Source organism: Scardinius erythrophthalmus, assembly GCF_964197995.2.
Source record: "Scardinius erythrophthalmus genome assembly, chromosome: 21".
NCBI classification, from domain to species: Eukaryota; Metazoa; Chordata; class Actinopteri; order Cypriniformes; family Leuciscidae; genus Scardinius; species Scardinius erythrophthalmus.
This window is the reverse complement of record NC_138241.1, coordinates 4,679,380-4,696,510: the sequence shown is the minus strand read 5'-3', so window position 1 is coordinate 4,696,510 and position 17,131 is coordinate 4,679,380. Positions and strand designations below refer to the sequence as shown.

At 37.8% G+C, this 17,131-nt stretch overlaps 1 protein-coding gene across 1 annotated transcript in view; it reads right to left on the bottom strand.

Annotated features, from left to right (window-relative positions):
- wdr11 (WD repeat domain 11) overlaps positions 1-17,131 on the bottom strand; it is a 113,598-nt gene that overhangs the window by 84,067 nt on the left and 12,400 nt on the right. The window contains exons 3-5 of the mRNA XM_081351297.1: positions 11,640-11,793; positions 7,052-7,225; positions 5,666-5,858 (exon numbers count right to left, since the gene is read on the bottom strand). Of these exons, the coding sequence (XP_081207423.1) occupies positions 5,666-5,858; positions 7,052-7,225; positions 11,640-11,793 (521 nt within the window). The remainder of the gene's footprint in view (positions 1-5,665; positions 5,859-7,051; positions 7,226-11,639; positions 11,794-17,131) is intronic.

Sequence of the window (17,131 nt, the reverse complement as noted above, 5' to 3'; positions counted from 1 at the left end):
AGTCATTGTTAAAAAACAAGCTAACAAAACTTGCAAACTAGCGTTAGTGAAGCGGCCAGAGGGATCTTTCTGCCTCCAGCTAAGCCCCGCCCACACAAATACGTCACCATGTTTACCAACTTTAAAAGGGTCTATACCCGTGCGACATGTGACTGGTTTTGTGATCCAGGGTCACATATAGAGGTTGGGAAAAACTTACACTCCACCGATCTGGGCTTTACAGCAGACTGGCCAGACTCAAGCCTCTTCTAAGTGAAGATACAATATAGTTGCACTATATCTTTCAACGTACCTTCTGATGTTCATTTATGTTTATTTCATGCTGTAACTATTAATAAAGCGGAAGAGATTATCAGTTCACATGCGCTCCTGCTTTGCTTGAACTGAGGAGTTACATCAATCTTTCACACACCACATTAAAAAGTGACAAAACAGCCTTTATTGTTTGAATATCGTTACAAAAAAAGTTTGAAAGCTGAGACTGTCGCATTTCAAAAGTAACAGATGTGCAAAGCTTGTAGCATCATACCCAAAATGTCTTGAGACCCAAATCTGTTTTTTGCTTTGTCATTATGGTGTCTGGAGTGTAGATTGATGTGTGAAAAAAAGTAATTTAAAGCAGTTTACCATAAGGCTGCAACATAACAAAAAAGAGGTATGAATACATTCGCAAGGCACTGTAGGTCCTATAAGACTACTAAAAGTCTATGGTTAAAGCGCTACTTAAAGGTCAAATACTGCAAATGCATTTGACAGTGTAGAGAGCAGAAAGGAAATGCAGTGGAGAGTGTGATGGGAAAATACAACAAGGATTCGAACTCGGATTGCCCGAGTGTGTGTCAGAGCGCTAAGCACAAGGCTATTGGCTTCAACCATTCATTATTAACTTCCTTACTGGTTCTTATTTAAGTGGTGTAAGACAAGCATAAACTGTTGCTCAAATTGGGAATTAGGGATTTTAATAAACCAAATCTCAAAGGATGCAGCTTGTTGAAGAGAGGTGTGCTATAAGTTTTCTGAAATGACTTACGATCATTTTCCTAGTGATAAAATGGGCAAAACGTTCTGATAGACTTACAGGAGGGAGCCGAGCCATATAAAGAGACTAGAATGTTTTGATTTGGGCCAGTAACGTTCCATAAAGAAGGAGGAAAATGGTCATGAAAAACAAAATTATGATTGTTTTTGTTGCAAAACTTGAATGCTATTATTAGTGGAATGAAAAAAAAACTATGATATGAGCCCTTTAAAATTCACTCTACAGTTGTGTCTGTTGCTCTCTCACTATCTATTCCATCTAAATTGCAGGACTAATGAGATCTGAATGGGCTTTCTTTTGGTTTAGAGGAAGGAAATCAATTCTGGGAATAAGCTGAATCAATCAGACTGTAGGAGGCAATGGGACGTGGGTTGGGGAAACCCGACTGCTAATAAGAAAGCAGCGAACAGAAGAAGAGTGAGACGAGGTGCTCCACTAAGACCTGCTATCATTCAATCAGACAGTGAGAGACACGATCGATGGAAAATAAAACCACATGAAAAACTCCCACTGACATCATAGAGCAAAACAATGAGCACATAGATGGAGGAAGACCAGAACGATGAATCAGGAGGAATCAGACAAATACAGTTTGACTGACTGAATGTCAAAGGACAGAGATTGAGAGAGAGAGAGAGAGAGAGAGACAGAGAGAGACAGAGAGAGACAGAGAGAGAGAGAGAGAGAGAGAGAGAGAGAGAGAGAGAGAGAGAGAGAGAGAGAGAGAGAGAGAGAGAGAGAGACAGAGAGAGAGAGAGAGAGAGAGAGAGAGAGATCCATGACTACTCCCCCATCACTGAAAGTGAATGTGTCCTGGCCTCATCATCCCACTTCTGTCTGCACACGAGTCTAGCAGGAAAACATGATGGAGCATGAAAATAAAAGTGTTCCTGTAGCTCTGAGCACTGGGGCTGCATTATAGATGGAAAATTACATTAAAGGTAATCCAGATGCAGAAATCACAGAAAAGACTAGGATCATTCATACAGGATGCGATTCTTACCTTCAGAAACAGGGGTCTCAAGCTTTATATTCTTTTTAACTATTTGTATATGAAAGCACAGATAAATGCAAAAATGCATATTATATATATATATATATATATATATATATATATATATATATATATATCAATATCCGTTATCTACTCCTTTTGGCCACCTACAAATTTTACATTAATTTATTTGTTTATTGCTCCTACTCCTAACTTAAAGGGTTAGTTCACCCAAAAATTTAAATTCTGTTATTAATTACTCGCCCTCATGTTGTTCCAACCCCGTAAGACTTTCGTTCATCTTCAGAACACAAATGAAGATATTTCTGATTAAATCTGAGAGCTGTCTCTCTCCTCCATAGACTTCTCTGTAATTGAAACTTGCCGGCCCAGAAAGTGAGTAAAGACAATGTTTAAAATAGTCCAAGTGACTACAGTGGCTCAACCTTAAAGGGACACTTCACCCATTTGCATTAAGCTTTGCATTGTTAGAAACCCAGTCATTCTATTGAATGGTCGTGCAACACTCTCTCATTTTCCCCTGAGACGGGAGAAATCTGTTATTTACCTCTTACACTTCCTCCTACAATGACGCAAAAATCGTCATTTTGCGTCATTGTAGGAGGAAGTGTTAGAGGGGGGGATTTCTGTTAAGACTACAGACACTAGTTTCTCATCTTTCCCAGGGTGGGGCGCGCTCACGCTACAGACCTATTACAGATCAGTGGGTGGGACTTTACTCTCTGAAACTGAAAGCAATATCCTCCATCTTGTTTGAAGCTAAGCTAACAGGCGCTGTGGAGACAGATGTAAAGTTATGACAATAGCGGAGGAGAGTGCTCAATATGATATAGACTAGAGGAAGAGGATTTCGGAAGTCGGATGCTTGAATCAGGTGTTTGTGGCTACCTTTACAAGCCGCATTATAGCGAAGAGCAGCCGAGGCAGAAGACCTGCCTGCCGCGGACGAGGAGCCCGGACTGGCTCGGGTTAGGGCGGACCGGTGGCGCCGGTGATCTCACAATGCAGCTACGAACCGCTACGAACACAGAGATAGAGTCCGTCTGCGGCAAAGAATTTCAACGATGACAATTTCTCCTGGACGAAATCTCTGAATCAGACGAGGACACGGACGTTTGTGTTGTGAACTATCCTAGTTTCGCACCGCATATGTTCTGACTGAACATCCAGGTACCATGCAATAATTCACCTTTTCAAAAGAAATACAAACGAGGAGTAATGCACTATATGAGTTCGCCAACTAACTAGACATTTTGTGTGAATGTGAAATGAATTTCAAGCTCTGGTGGTAGCTAGCCTTGTAGACGGAAGAGTGATTTCTCTTATAGGCAGATATGCGCTTTCTGGATTAGTGGGAGTGGCTTGCGGAGCTGTGCAATGTGGTGCATTGTGGGAGTTGTTGTCTTTCATACAAATGCGTTCTGAAGTTATTTTTTGTCTTTTCTCGGTCACGAAGGCACCAAATTCAAAAATTATTTTACATTTCGACTACATATATGACCCACTTTAAATAAAAAACAATGTTCAAATGGGTGAAATGACCCTTTAAGTTTATCAAGCGACGAGAATACTTTTTGTGCGCAAAAAAAATAAAAAAATAACAACTTTATTCAACTCTTCATTTTCTTCTGTGTGAGCCTCTGAGTGAGTTCACGTAGTGTAACAGCGCAGCGCTTCTGGGTTGTAACGTCAGAACGTAGGTCATGTGTGTGATGCTGTCCAATAGTGAGCCTACGTTCTGTCTTAGGGTTGGAACAACATGAGGGTGAGTAATTACTGACAGAATTTTCATTTTTGCACTGCCTTTCCATTGTAAAATAAATACATTATTAATTCAATTAATTCATCAACTCAAAATCAAAAATATTAATAAAAACTGAATAGAAACTGAGCATGATCCCAACTGTAAGCTATGTCACACTGTGGGATCTCTAATGTCAGACTTTATGACAGTCAAGAATCGTTAAAAACGGATGCACGCAACCGACTCGTCCGGAGCTTTACATCATGTTCGGTGAGCTGCATTTACATGCGGGATTGAAATTGTGGCTAGCAAACAAATCAATCTAGCGCTAATTTTAATCTTGAAGGCGCTGTGTGAGGAGCAAGTTGTGGTTTGTTGTTGTCACACTAATTGTGTCACCAGGTTCTGCGCTCCTAACAGGTTAGGGTTAGGGTTAGGGATTGGCTTTAAAATATAATTAAGTCATATGTTGGTTTAGTATTCTGTTTTCTGATTTTCCACAAATTGAACAAAAACCTATTCCATGAATTAGCCTGTTCTTCTGGACATGGAATCTCTTGTTTCTTTCCCAAACTCTCACTCACGTCCCCCTTAGGAGGGGATTATAAATGTTCCTTTCTTTTGTTCACTTTTAATCCCTGTATTCGCATCTTATAGAATGGCGAAGGAGAAAAACATTATCTCATTAGTTCCAATCTTTATCTCACCACAAACAAAATGTTTACACAGTTTGTGCTGGTTGGACACGTTTAGGGTTAGGGTAAGTTTATTTGTGTAACGCATTTCACAGGCGCAGGTAATTCGGTTTCGTTTTCTTCGGCAGCACAGCATCAAAAAGCTATTCATATCTTGTGTGGAAGATAAAATTCGCTCTTCTGACCTTTTACAATTAGTGTCACCTGTCAGTGGTTGGCCCTTTACCACCGCACTGGTTAAAAAAAAAAAAAAAAAAAAGAAATCGCCACTGCCACCGTCGTTTTGTTGCACTTTTCCAAAACAAAAATTTCTGAAAGTATCCGTTTCAACACAATACCATTTCTAACTGTCAAAACATTTTCATGACAATTTGTTCCATTTTATGAAATATAGAATTTTATCATAAATTGTGTAAATCAAACATCAGAGAAATAAGGCTACCAACCAACAGAATTGATGTTTTCCAGCACTGTATAATTTAACATGTTTTTGCTTTAATTAAAAATGTAAGTCTAATTTAACTAAATACAGTGCTTTAGACTTAGCTTCAGATTTGAAATATAACATGGTCAGACGTGGCTTTAGCTGCAGTGCATTTCTAGATTGATACAATGCCAACTTCAATTTTATTTTCATGAAGATATTTCATAAAAATATATTTCTAATAACTTTACAAAATTTTGAAGCTATTTATAACTATTGTTTTCATTATGCAAATAATTCATTGTAAAATTTACAATAAACTGCCAAGTGTCAGCTTTCAAATGAGATCATACTTGTGCTTTTAGTGCAAAGGGTTCATGAACTGTACCTGTTTTAGTTTGGGTATGCCATCTCTGCGGATTTTTCAAAAGTGGGGTTGCTGGCTAACAAGTTAAGGCTGTTTTGTGTCATACATTTTTCAAAGGGGTCATCAAAGGGGTTGCTCTTTAAAAATACTGTTAAATACTAGATGTAGGCAAGGGTCCCGAGCTATTTTCCAGCGTCATTCTCACCCAGCTTACAAACAAAGATAATGCAAGGTCAAACATGCATCTAATGTCAAACACATACACACGACAGGCCTGGAAATACTCAACACTCTCTTTCCAACTTCTTTCAAATTGTCATTAAAACATTCGGTATGTGCTGCTCAGAGTGCTATGGTGTTTCTGGGGTGTGCTAGACTCACGTGGGTTTCTCATTGGTGATGAGCACTTTGACCTTGTTGAGGGCTTTTTTGGCACCAGTGGGTTGAGCCGCGGCAGGTTTGCTGTGGGCCGGGCTGGCATGAGGACTGGCGATATAAACCTTCTTGCCTCCACTGCCCGGTGGTTTAGAGTGTGAGAAATCTGTGATGAACACTATACCCTCACTGGTCAGCACTATGACAGAGACAGGAAGGAATAAATGGCAGACATTAGAGAAACACTTGAGCGAATGGACAGTTAAACTATAGTTCATTAAACTATAAAAAAACATACAGTATGCACTAAAAGCCAATTCAAATCAAGAATGATAACTATACAGACAACTATAATAGCGTCCACACCAGCGGATGATATCATTCTGTTTATTCTAAGTGAATCTGCCGCTTTAAATGCTCGAGCTCATTATAGCAGGATGTTTTTATCATTCATCAACTGGATAAAATTGTTCTGAAAGTTATTCCAACAATATGGTTTCTCTGTGCCGTTATTGTTATAGCTGAGGTGTGAAGTCTGCTATTCTTTAATATTGAGAACTATATTTAAACCTATATCTTTACAGTTCGTCCTTGGTGTGAACGGGCCTTAAAGGATTAGTTCACTTTCAAAAAGATTTGTGCTGATAATTTACTCACCCCGATGTCATCCAAGATATCCATGTCTTTCTTTCTTCAGTTGAAAAGAAATTAAGGTTTTTGAGGAAAAAATTCCAGGGTTTTTCTACACAGAATGGACTTTAATGGCAACCAAATATACCAATGTTCAAAGAAGTTTCAAATGTCCGTGATGACGTAATACGTGGCACATCTCAGAGATGGTACACGACGAGCATTTGTGGTTAAAAAGTATATATATATATATATATATATATATATATATATATATATATATATATATATATATATATATATATTATTTTTATTTTTTTTAGAAAATGACAGATAGTTTCGCTGGATTAGACCCTTATTTCTCGACTGGGATTGTGTAGAGACTTTGAAACTGCATTGAGACGGACATTTGAAACTTCTTTGAACATTGGTATAGTTGGTTGCCATTGAAGTCCATTCTGTGTAGAAAAATACTGGAATGTTTTCCTCAAAAACCTTAATTTCTTTTCGACTGAAGAAAGAAAGACATGGATATCTTGGATGACATCGGGGTGAGTAAATTATCAAAAAAAATTTTTTGAAAGTGAACTAAGTGATTTTTTTTTCCATTACAACAAAGAGTCCAAGCTGTGAGAATCAGAACAAATCAAAGAGAAAGAACAAATTCAAAAGAAGAATTAGTATGCAATTCGAAAATCACTAATAATGATCTACGCGTCTGTGCATCACAAATTACAATTATAAATGTGACTGAATACACACATGCCAGATTGGAGGGCTCAAAGGGGTCAAAGGAGAAAGACAGTATGTTCTCAGCATAGCTCTTCTTCCACAGCTTGGTGCCAGTGTCTCCGTTCCACAGAACAATATAGTTGGGAGGGTGGACAGCCAGAAGAAGATCGCGTGAAGCATCCTGAGCCCACAACCAGTCCATATCTGAGGAGAGATTTGCATTCATTCATTCGTTTTCTGGAAGTTTCAGAGACTTATTGGAGTGAATCTCACAAAGCTTTTCAAGGGCATTTCAGTGTAAAATTATTATTTTTTTAATTTTGAAAAAAGAAAGAAAGAACACACTCAATTAAGCTTTAAAATAAAGCTGTCTTAACTTCCACCAACTGACAAATTTGGTCCTAATTCTCATCACGGTAATGCAAAAAAAAAATACTTTTTACTGTATTGAAAAATGTATAATAGAAAAAAAATATGCATACATTTTAACTGTTATGTATTCATACATTAAGGTAGTTTTTGCTGCACCACCTTTAACATATTACTTGTAAATGTAAAAATATAATTGTATTAGAGAAATTTTTGATGTAATGCAGTAAATAGTTACTATATTAAGTCAAGTCAAGTCCAGTGTATTTGTATAGCGCTTTTCACAATACAGATTGTATCAAAGCAGCTTCACAGTATTCAATTAAAATAATACAACAAGGTTTGTTTCTAATGGAATTTATTGATTGATAAAATGAAAATTAAATATCCCCAAAATATCCCCAACTGAGCAAGCCAAAGGCAGCATTATTACAGTAATGAGCATTTCATGAAAATCACAACAAGAATGTGAATCATGGCAATTAAATATAAAATGTATTATGGTAATAAGAATTTGGGTTGAACATACTTAATTCTTAATTAATTGCAATAACGTCACAAAGCAAAACATCTAAATGGATGGTTATAAGAACCGGAACAAGTATGTCAATAAATAAGGAAATAGTGAAAAGTGTTTCCCAAAAAAAGCTGTCTTATGTGTGTAGCAACTTTCTTCCACCAAAGATTCATAACTGCTGTTGATAGTAAACAAGATGCATATATAAATTTGATAGATACATTTATTTAAAAATCCATTGATCATTCATGATATAAATTCACTACTTTTGACTGGAAGTCTATATAAATATCAACCAATCAAATAAAATCATACATAATATGATTAATATACACTATATGGACAAAAGTATTGGGAAACCTGACCATTACACCAACAGGGACTTTAATGACATTGATAGCATTCTAAATAAATAGACATTAATAGTGAAGATGGTATTTCATGCTCTTCATTGATCACTGACTTTATTCTGTTTTCCAATTTTATCAAAGAGCTTTTGGGAAAGCTTTTCACAAGGTTTTGAAATGTTTATCCAGTAGAGCAGCAAACTTCACAGTTGGCCAATGCAGTCAGGCAGGTGTTCCTGGCATCCACCAAACCCAGACCCGAATAATAGATCGCCAAACAGAGAAGCATCACTCCACAGAAAACATTTCCACTGCTTCAGACTCCAGTTGTGGCATGCTTTACACCACTCCATCAGACACTTGGTATTGTACTTGGTGATGTTAGACTTGCATGCAGCTGCTTGGCCATGGAAACCCACTCCATGAATCTCCCGCCGCACAGTTTTTCTGCTGATAAAGTTCCCCTATTATGCTATTTTAAAGTTTTCTAATGTTGTTTTGGAGTCTCCTACAACAGGTTTACATACATCAAAGGTAAAAAAAAAAAAAAACTGTTTAATTTCCTCATAATATATATTTGCACATTTTTCAATGACTCTCAAACGACTCGTCAAATGAATCAATCTCTCTAAATCCCTCCTTTCCGCGATATACTCTGCTCTGATTGGCCAGACAGCTCAGTCTGTTGTGATTGGCCTACCGTGTACAGCGCGTCGAAATCAAAACTGCCCATTAATAGCGATTCAACCCGAACCTCCATCGCAAGGACGACTCAAGCAGGACTCAGTGTTTCTCAGTGATACACTACTCAGTTTGAGGGACATTATGAGATGTTATAAAATAAAGAAGTGTGAAGTCCGCACACTGAAAATTATGACAACTATTAACATTATGAGATGTTGCAACTGTAAAGGCCCGTTCACACCAAGGACGATAACTATAAAGATAACGATAAAGATATAATTCTAAAAATCGTTCTCCATATTAAAGAATAACAGAGTTCACACCACAACTATAACGATAAAGATATGAGGAACGATATCGTTGGGATCACTTTCAGAACGATTTTTTTCCAGCTGTCAAACGATAAAACACTGACAGCCAATCAGAATCCATTCTAATTTAAAGGTCTCGCGCATTTAAAATGGACCTGGATCATCCGGGCGCGCGCGTGCTTAGAATAAAAAGACCGTTATCGGTCGCTGGTGTGGACACATATATAGTTATCTTTATCGTTATCTTTATAGTTATCGTGCTTGGTGTGAACGGGCCTTAATTCCTCACCATCAGCATTAACAAGTGCATGTCCATCAACAAACCGATTATTTTACTTGTACTAATTTATTTACCGAGTATTTTTCTAATATATTGCGGTGAACACGTGGAAACTGTATCAATAACAGTGCATATACACTGTATACATTAGCCGAGCTCTAGCGTGAATGATCTGATGTAACATAAACGTTGGTAAAACAAATATTTCCTCTAAAGTAGTGAGAACGACAGACAATCTGCATTAATAGACACAGTTATAGGTAATAGTGGCCCACAGCTGATTAGCAGAAGTATTTATGTAAGACAGTGATAACGTGAGTTAGCCAGTTAGCAGGAGACCTACACAATATAAAACTCAAAACTAAGTATTTTGAACACCATCTTTCAAGAGCAAGCGGTTTGTGAATCCTGCATTGAACTCCGAGATTTGAGAAGCAGTCGTCAGTAAAATAAAGGGAAAACAGCAAAAGTTTGGGATTATACTGCTGTGATATCGTGGTAAAGATGAACTTTAACCACTGATTCTTCACATGCTTGTCCTTGGTCAGTGAAAAAAAACTGGCTTTACCTTCACATTATAGAGCACAGCGTCTTCTCGACATGATGCTATCCAGTGTCCACAGGAATCAGCTGCAGGTTTGAGGGTGTTCAAGTTAATCCCTGGTGTCTGCACGCACAATAAGTGGGCGGGCAATATTCTAACGTTTTGTCTTGACGTCACAACGAAACGGCTTATGACTCGTTTAAAAAACGATTAATTTCATTGACTCAGAGTCGACTCTTACTTTTGAAAGACAATAACTTTATATACGGTGCACTTTCAGATGTAAAACTTTGCAGGATGTTTTCATTCGCTTAGAGCTATGTTACACACTACATGAAAGGTAATTTCAAAGATCCATAATAGGGGCCCTTTAATGCCAGATGAAGTTTGAAACTCTTCATCTTTGGAATCAGCAGAGCATTGGCCACTTTTAGGGGCTGTTTACACCTGGCCACTTTATGCGTTTTCTCAGATCGGATAGCTACCTGATTTCTCAAAACGATTCCATTTACACCTGGTCACATAAATGTGTTTTTGCGAAACGGATATAAATCCGATCTTCAATTCCCGCGCTATATGCAGATTTAATGGAGTGCTCGTCACCGAAAGCAACAGATATGAACTGCATTTTATTGATCATCAGCTAAAATTTCAAAATCAAAGACCGCAATAAGAGAGAGCAGTAACAGCCCTGGTAAGATCATTTAATTTCTTTATTTTAATGATGATGATGATTGTGTGTTAAGCGTCTACGACCTACTTTCACTTTGATTTGCGATAGTTTGCACGTTGGATTAATGAATATATGCTCAGCTTCTCATCTGCGGTGATGCGTGTTGCAGTAGCGTCGTCATATCTGGCTATAACATATAGCCTATAACACGCTCTCACACGTTTATTTTTTTATTATTTTGGGAGGAGTACAATATACATATGTGGTTTCAACAACCAGATGCATTTACACTTGTCCAGTTTCGTCTGGAGTGCGGCCCAGACCACCTCCTGAAGTGGTTTGAGCGATCGGATTCAAATCCGTCTCGAATGCGTTTCAGAGGGCATTTACACCTGGTCTTTTCACGATCGGATAGCTATCCGATCTGAGAAAACGCATGAAGTGGCCAGGTGTAAACAGCCCCTTATACACCTTAGCACCCGGTGACTCCACTCTGTGGCTTTACATGGTCTTCCGCTTCGTGGCTGAGCTGCTGCTGTTCCTAAACACTTCCACTTTCCAATCTAGCAAGGATGACATTTCACAAACTGACTTATTGCAAAGGTGTCATCCTATCACAGGATCACACTTGAATTCACTGAGCTCTTCAGAACAACCCATTTTATTTTACAAATAGCTGTACATACAGACTGCATGGCTATAGGTGCTCGATTTTAGACACAGTGGCATTGAATTAAACACCTGAATTCAATAATTAAGAGGTGTGTCCCAATACTTTTGTCCATATAGTGTATATTAAATATTTAATATCTCATCTGTTTTTCCCCATTCTTTGGTTAACCAGCACAGAGATGGTTTATTTTAACATGAGCTTGGTAAAAAAGAGTTCTTACCCTGGATAGGTTTGGTGTGTTCCTGGATCTCACAATGTGCCATTCCACTCACCACATCCCACACAATGATCTTCCCTGCCGCATCCGCAGAGGCCAGGCGCAGAGAGTAGGGTGAGCTGAGACTGTGGTGGTAGTTTTCTCTGGACCATTTCACCTAACGCAGTGAAAACAGGACACAACTAAGTTTTTCCACTTGTACATTCTGGTTGTTAAGTGGTTGTATACATGTTGCTAAGCATTTGGTCCAGTCAAAAGAGCCTAAAGCCAACTTTCTACTATCTCTCGACAAGCGACAGACCAGAAGTCATTCAGTTTCAATGTAGAGTAGTATGCATGGATGTAGAGGTAACCTTTCCCCCTCCCAATAACCAAAACTAGCAAGTACAACCCCCCTAATTTGTATACCATGGGTAATGGAAACATTACTGAACTAACCAAACTGAACTGGGACCAATTATCTGCGCACATGACTGAAGCCAATATGACTGATACACAACTGTATCACTGTATACACAGTGTGATAACATTTGCATCTGCAGTTTCTATAGCGACGTTGATGATAAAATGTGAGACTCATTTGAATTCTATTGAAAATGTACTACTGTTAAATGGTACATCGAAAGTCAAATATGATCTAAAACAGCCACATAAACTATAAAGACTGACGAGAAGAGGAGAAAACATCATACTGCACCAACATTAGAGCCCGACCGATATGGATTTTTGGGCGCCGATGCCGATACCGATAAAAAAAGCCAGATACCGATATATCGGCCGATATTATTTATGTGTATATTATAATACAGTAGCAATATTATTTATGTGTTTTTTCTTCTGTTGAAAATAAGTTATTTGGATGAATGTGGGTAACCAAACAGTTGATGTACCCCAGTGACTTCCATAGTATATTTTTCTCCTTTGGAAGTCAATGGGGACCAGCTACTGTTTGGTTACCCACATTCTTCAAACTATTAATATTAGAAAAATATTAGAAGGAAATTAATACAGTTGGAACAACATTAGAGTGCCTGTAAATAATGAGATCATTTTTATTATTGGGTGAACTATCCCTTTAAGGACAAGCGGCAATGTGTTTACAATTGCTACTGTCTCTTTAAGAGCTGAGCACGACACGTCTAATGTACACGCATTTGACAAGCAGATTTTCTCTTAATTTTTGCCTTTACTTCAGACAACCGACTTTGTTTATGTAAATCTTGTGTGTATTTAACAGTATTAGCACAATAATACTCGAAAGATAACTTTTGTGAACTGCAGTGTTAACATTTTATGTGAATATAGCCTACGTCGCGTTGTTCCGCTTCACTCTCGGCTTATTTAACCGCAGCAAAACTGGACATGATAGTCACGAATTTTGTCATCCTTATTTGAGTTAAGAGAACTGATAGGGATGTTCTTTTAATTGTTATTCAAGCAATGTATGTCTCGTGAGTCGTGACCAACTCACCATGAACACAGTTCACCGCTGATCTCACTCGCGGTTCTCTCTGCCCGACTCGGGCTGGATCAGCAGGTTGCAGAATGTGTGGCGCGTTGTACACGAGTGTTGCCAACAGGGACGGTGTAGAGTGCCCTCTGGTGGACAAACTATACAACGCCAACACTCATAACATGGTTGAAGGGTGTTTCGTCCGTTTTTATTTTATTTTTGAAATATTCATTTATCGGCCGTTATAAATGCCGATACCGATAGTTTTGAAAATGCCTAATATCGGCCGATAATATCGGCCTGCCGATATATCGGTCGGGCTCTAACCAACATAAATGAAAAAGCTTTTTAAACTACTCATGACCACTCTTAGTTAGCACGTTTTATTCTAGTAAAAGCTATCATGGTACATTTTGACTAACTTGTAGAATTTCTAAAGATCTGTTAAGGGAATAGATTTTTCGCTAGGCCCATAGACTTGTGTTACAGATGTGTCATGTTGTAGCTATTGTTTCTAAATATGTAGGCGGCTATTTTTCATTAAAAAAATGCTAGTTTCTAGCCTTTACAGCCTGCAAGCCAACCAGTTGATGGATCCCAGTGACTTCCAGGGGAATTTGTTTTCACATACTATGGAAGTCAATGGGACCCATCAACTATTTGGTTATCCATATTCTTCAAAATATCTTCTTTTGTGTTCAGCAGAAAATAGAAATTCATACCAGTTTGGAACAACTTGAGGGAGAGTAAATGATGAGAATATTTTCATTTTTGGGTGAACTAACCCTTGTTAACCAATGTTAACCAAACAACAAAATACAGAGAAAATCACTCACTGCTCATGACTGAATAACTTTTGTAAATTTAATTAAGGATTTATGTATGTCTAATTCATACAGTGAAGACTATGCAGTGTTATTTTACATTTGATTAAATTTCTAAAAATAAAGCTGAAAATTACTGTCAGACCTACTTGAAAAACCTACCTAATAAAGCACGGTTTATTTCATTTGTATCTTTGTGCTATTGCATTAATTGAATTATTTGTTGTTATTTTATTTTTGACTGTTTACTTATTAATAATGTTTTAAATTTATATTATTTATAATAGTTAATTACTAATTACTATTCGAAATTATCGAAGTTGGACTAGATAATTGAGTATTTTCACTGGTATCTAAAATGTTGGTGTCATTACTGCCTGTTCTTGCCTAAAACGTTTCATGGCCGGTAATTTTCTTAAATCACCAGCCATTGGCAGGTGTAGCAAAAAGCTAGGTTTAGGCCCTGTATACACTTATTTAATTGAATCACACTATAGCACTATGCTATATTATGATTTTTAAATGGTTTAAATTTATCGTGCAGCCTTATAAAAAATTTTAATAATGTGGTTCATGGATTCTCATCCTTAATGCGGCGATTACGGTATTTTGCCGGGTAAATTGCAATTGAGTTTTTTTTATTTTAATTGAGTTCTTGAATTTAATCGAGGAATTATGACAGCCCTAAACACAACAATGAAATCCTTAGGGACTGGATGAACAACCAATAAAACACAAGTGCTAAAGACCAGTACATCAGAGTAAATGTAGTACATCAATGTGGCTTCACATATTAAATATTATGCTTTTTTTATTATTATTTATATTATATTATTATGCTCTTTTATCCACCATATTTGTAATGCCAGAGTGGGCACAGACATTTGTAACTTGAATGTCATTTCCAGTTATTTTTGGCTTTACAAAACGGCTCGATATTGCAAACTGTTACTTCTTATATTATCTTAATGTATTGTAGCAATCATAAACACACAGATTTGTAGCACAAATACTTTTACCGTTTACTGCACTTTGTTATTCATCTAGATATTTCCCTAAGGTGCCTAATGAATCAGAGGTTTTGTACATTCATAGGAAATATTTTACTTCTACATTGCAGAATAAAGTGGATAGGCCTGCATTTTTGCAGCTATGGTGGTGGTCACATGGTATAAACTATGAAAGCACACAGCGGGGAAGGAAAACAAAGTCAGAGAGCAGGGCTCCCTACTGCTGGCAAATGCAGGCTTCTTTGAAGGCTATAACTCATGAGTCAAGCAGCCTGCAGTCACACAGACCAGCTCGAATAAACTACAGCCTCTCAGTCAGCACTGCAACACAACACTGAGTAAAGATACCAGCCTCTGCTGTCTGCAATGACCACAGTTACTTCAGGATGTCTTCTAATTCTGTTTATGATGAATTATGATTACATTCAGTGAATGCTTTTTTGCACAATCGAGTCAGCTGTGCCATGCGATCCCGAAATTCAGTTCTCTTTCAAGACATATTGCACTTGAATGGTCAAAAACACACACAATTATGTCAAAATGGCCATCGTGTGGAGTATTCATGAAAACACAGTGGGTTATGTCTTGAAAGTCGCCATGAAACAGAGGTTGCAATATCCTTTTCTTCCTTATTGTGACTGTTTCTTCCCTATATACCCGAGTGAAATGGCTTCTCAAGCAAGAAAAAATGTGGGGCGGGAAATGATTTTGGATGGTTGTGGTTTGCTATTGGTGGATCTCATGTGAGTGACAGGTTGAGTGACCAGCGAAGAGAATAGTTGCGGCAAGAGGGAGGGGAAGTTATTTTGATTCAAGAGTACGAGTCACATGAATTAAAAAAAATAATGATGTGCACGGATAAATCATTTATAATAAATACTGCAATATTCCACAATGATACGAATTGTCAGTTTTGGCATGAGGCTATAAGAGGCTCCGCCTTCTTTGTCGTGGAAATCTCCGGCTCATTTCTTCTGTTCAGTCGTCGAGGTCAGACGCGAGACATGAACACACAGGAGAGCTGCTTTATAGCAGAAATTTAAGTTGTCATTCTAATAGAAAGCAATACTGAGACTGGTTTTTCGTGTTTAATACTGTGAAGCTGCTTGCTTTCATGAAATCTATTTGTATAAATGTAATGTGACTGGAGTGCTGAATTGCAGAGCTCGTGCAAACATATCCGCACAATGCTATGATCAGATGCTTTATGGCAAGGCAGATTCATTTTTTTCCCAGGTTCATTATTTTTTGGTTAATTGCTGGGTGGCAAATATTAGCAAAATTCACAGTTGTATAATTATCCTCATATTGATCGGTGAAGGGTAAGAAGCACAATCCTATCTAGTCGTCCCTCAAATTACTCTACAAATTCAGTTGACTGCTCTTCTCTTAGGATTTGGAGGCAATTTAAATAACATTTTACACTCGCTGCTTCTTCTCTCTATGGTCTTGTTTGCAATAGCAATCTGTTTGTGCTCTCACAGCTTTTGTTTTATGGGAAAAGGACTTTCATGTTTTTCTGATTTATTGATTGGTGGAGTTTTTGCATCTTTTTCTGACCTTGATTTTATTTTATTTTTGAATATACCAAGGTCTAATTTACCAAGTGCATAATTTAGTTCATCTTCCTTTCCAGATTTGTCTGAATCTTCTCTATATGAGAACTTCCTAACACATAAACATGGCTCTGTGTTTTATAGATCGTAATTCTTCCTTCTTTTGCTATCTACCTCTCAGTTTAAAGATCGATGGGAGACGGGACTTGGACGTAGCTTTGAATGGTGGTGTCAGGGTTAATTCTTCGTCATCCAGTGCCAGAATAAGTCTGAATCAATTTAAGGTTTTCCATACAACTTATTTCACAAATGTCAAACTAAGAAAGTTCTTTCCGGAGTCACGTGACGCGGTCGAGGTGGATGGCAGCGTAGTTTAACACCGCTTGTAGCGGCACATTTTATTTATCCTTACTTATAATCCTAAACGGTTAATTCGACAACTTTTCTTCTGGAAGAAGTTGGGAAAAGTCTAAAGTTACAGAAAATGGCCTGTAAGCAGAAAACAGTGCAATCGAGCATAAAAAAGGCCCTAAGAGGCGGCGATGCGACCCCAAATGGCGCCGGAGATGACAACGCATCAGTTTCTCCAACGAACTCTGACAACCCCGCCGCGAGCAAGGGGAAGGTAGCCGAGGACATCGCGAGTATTTTT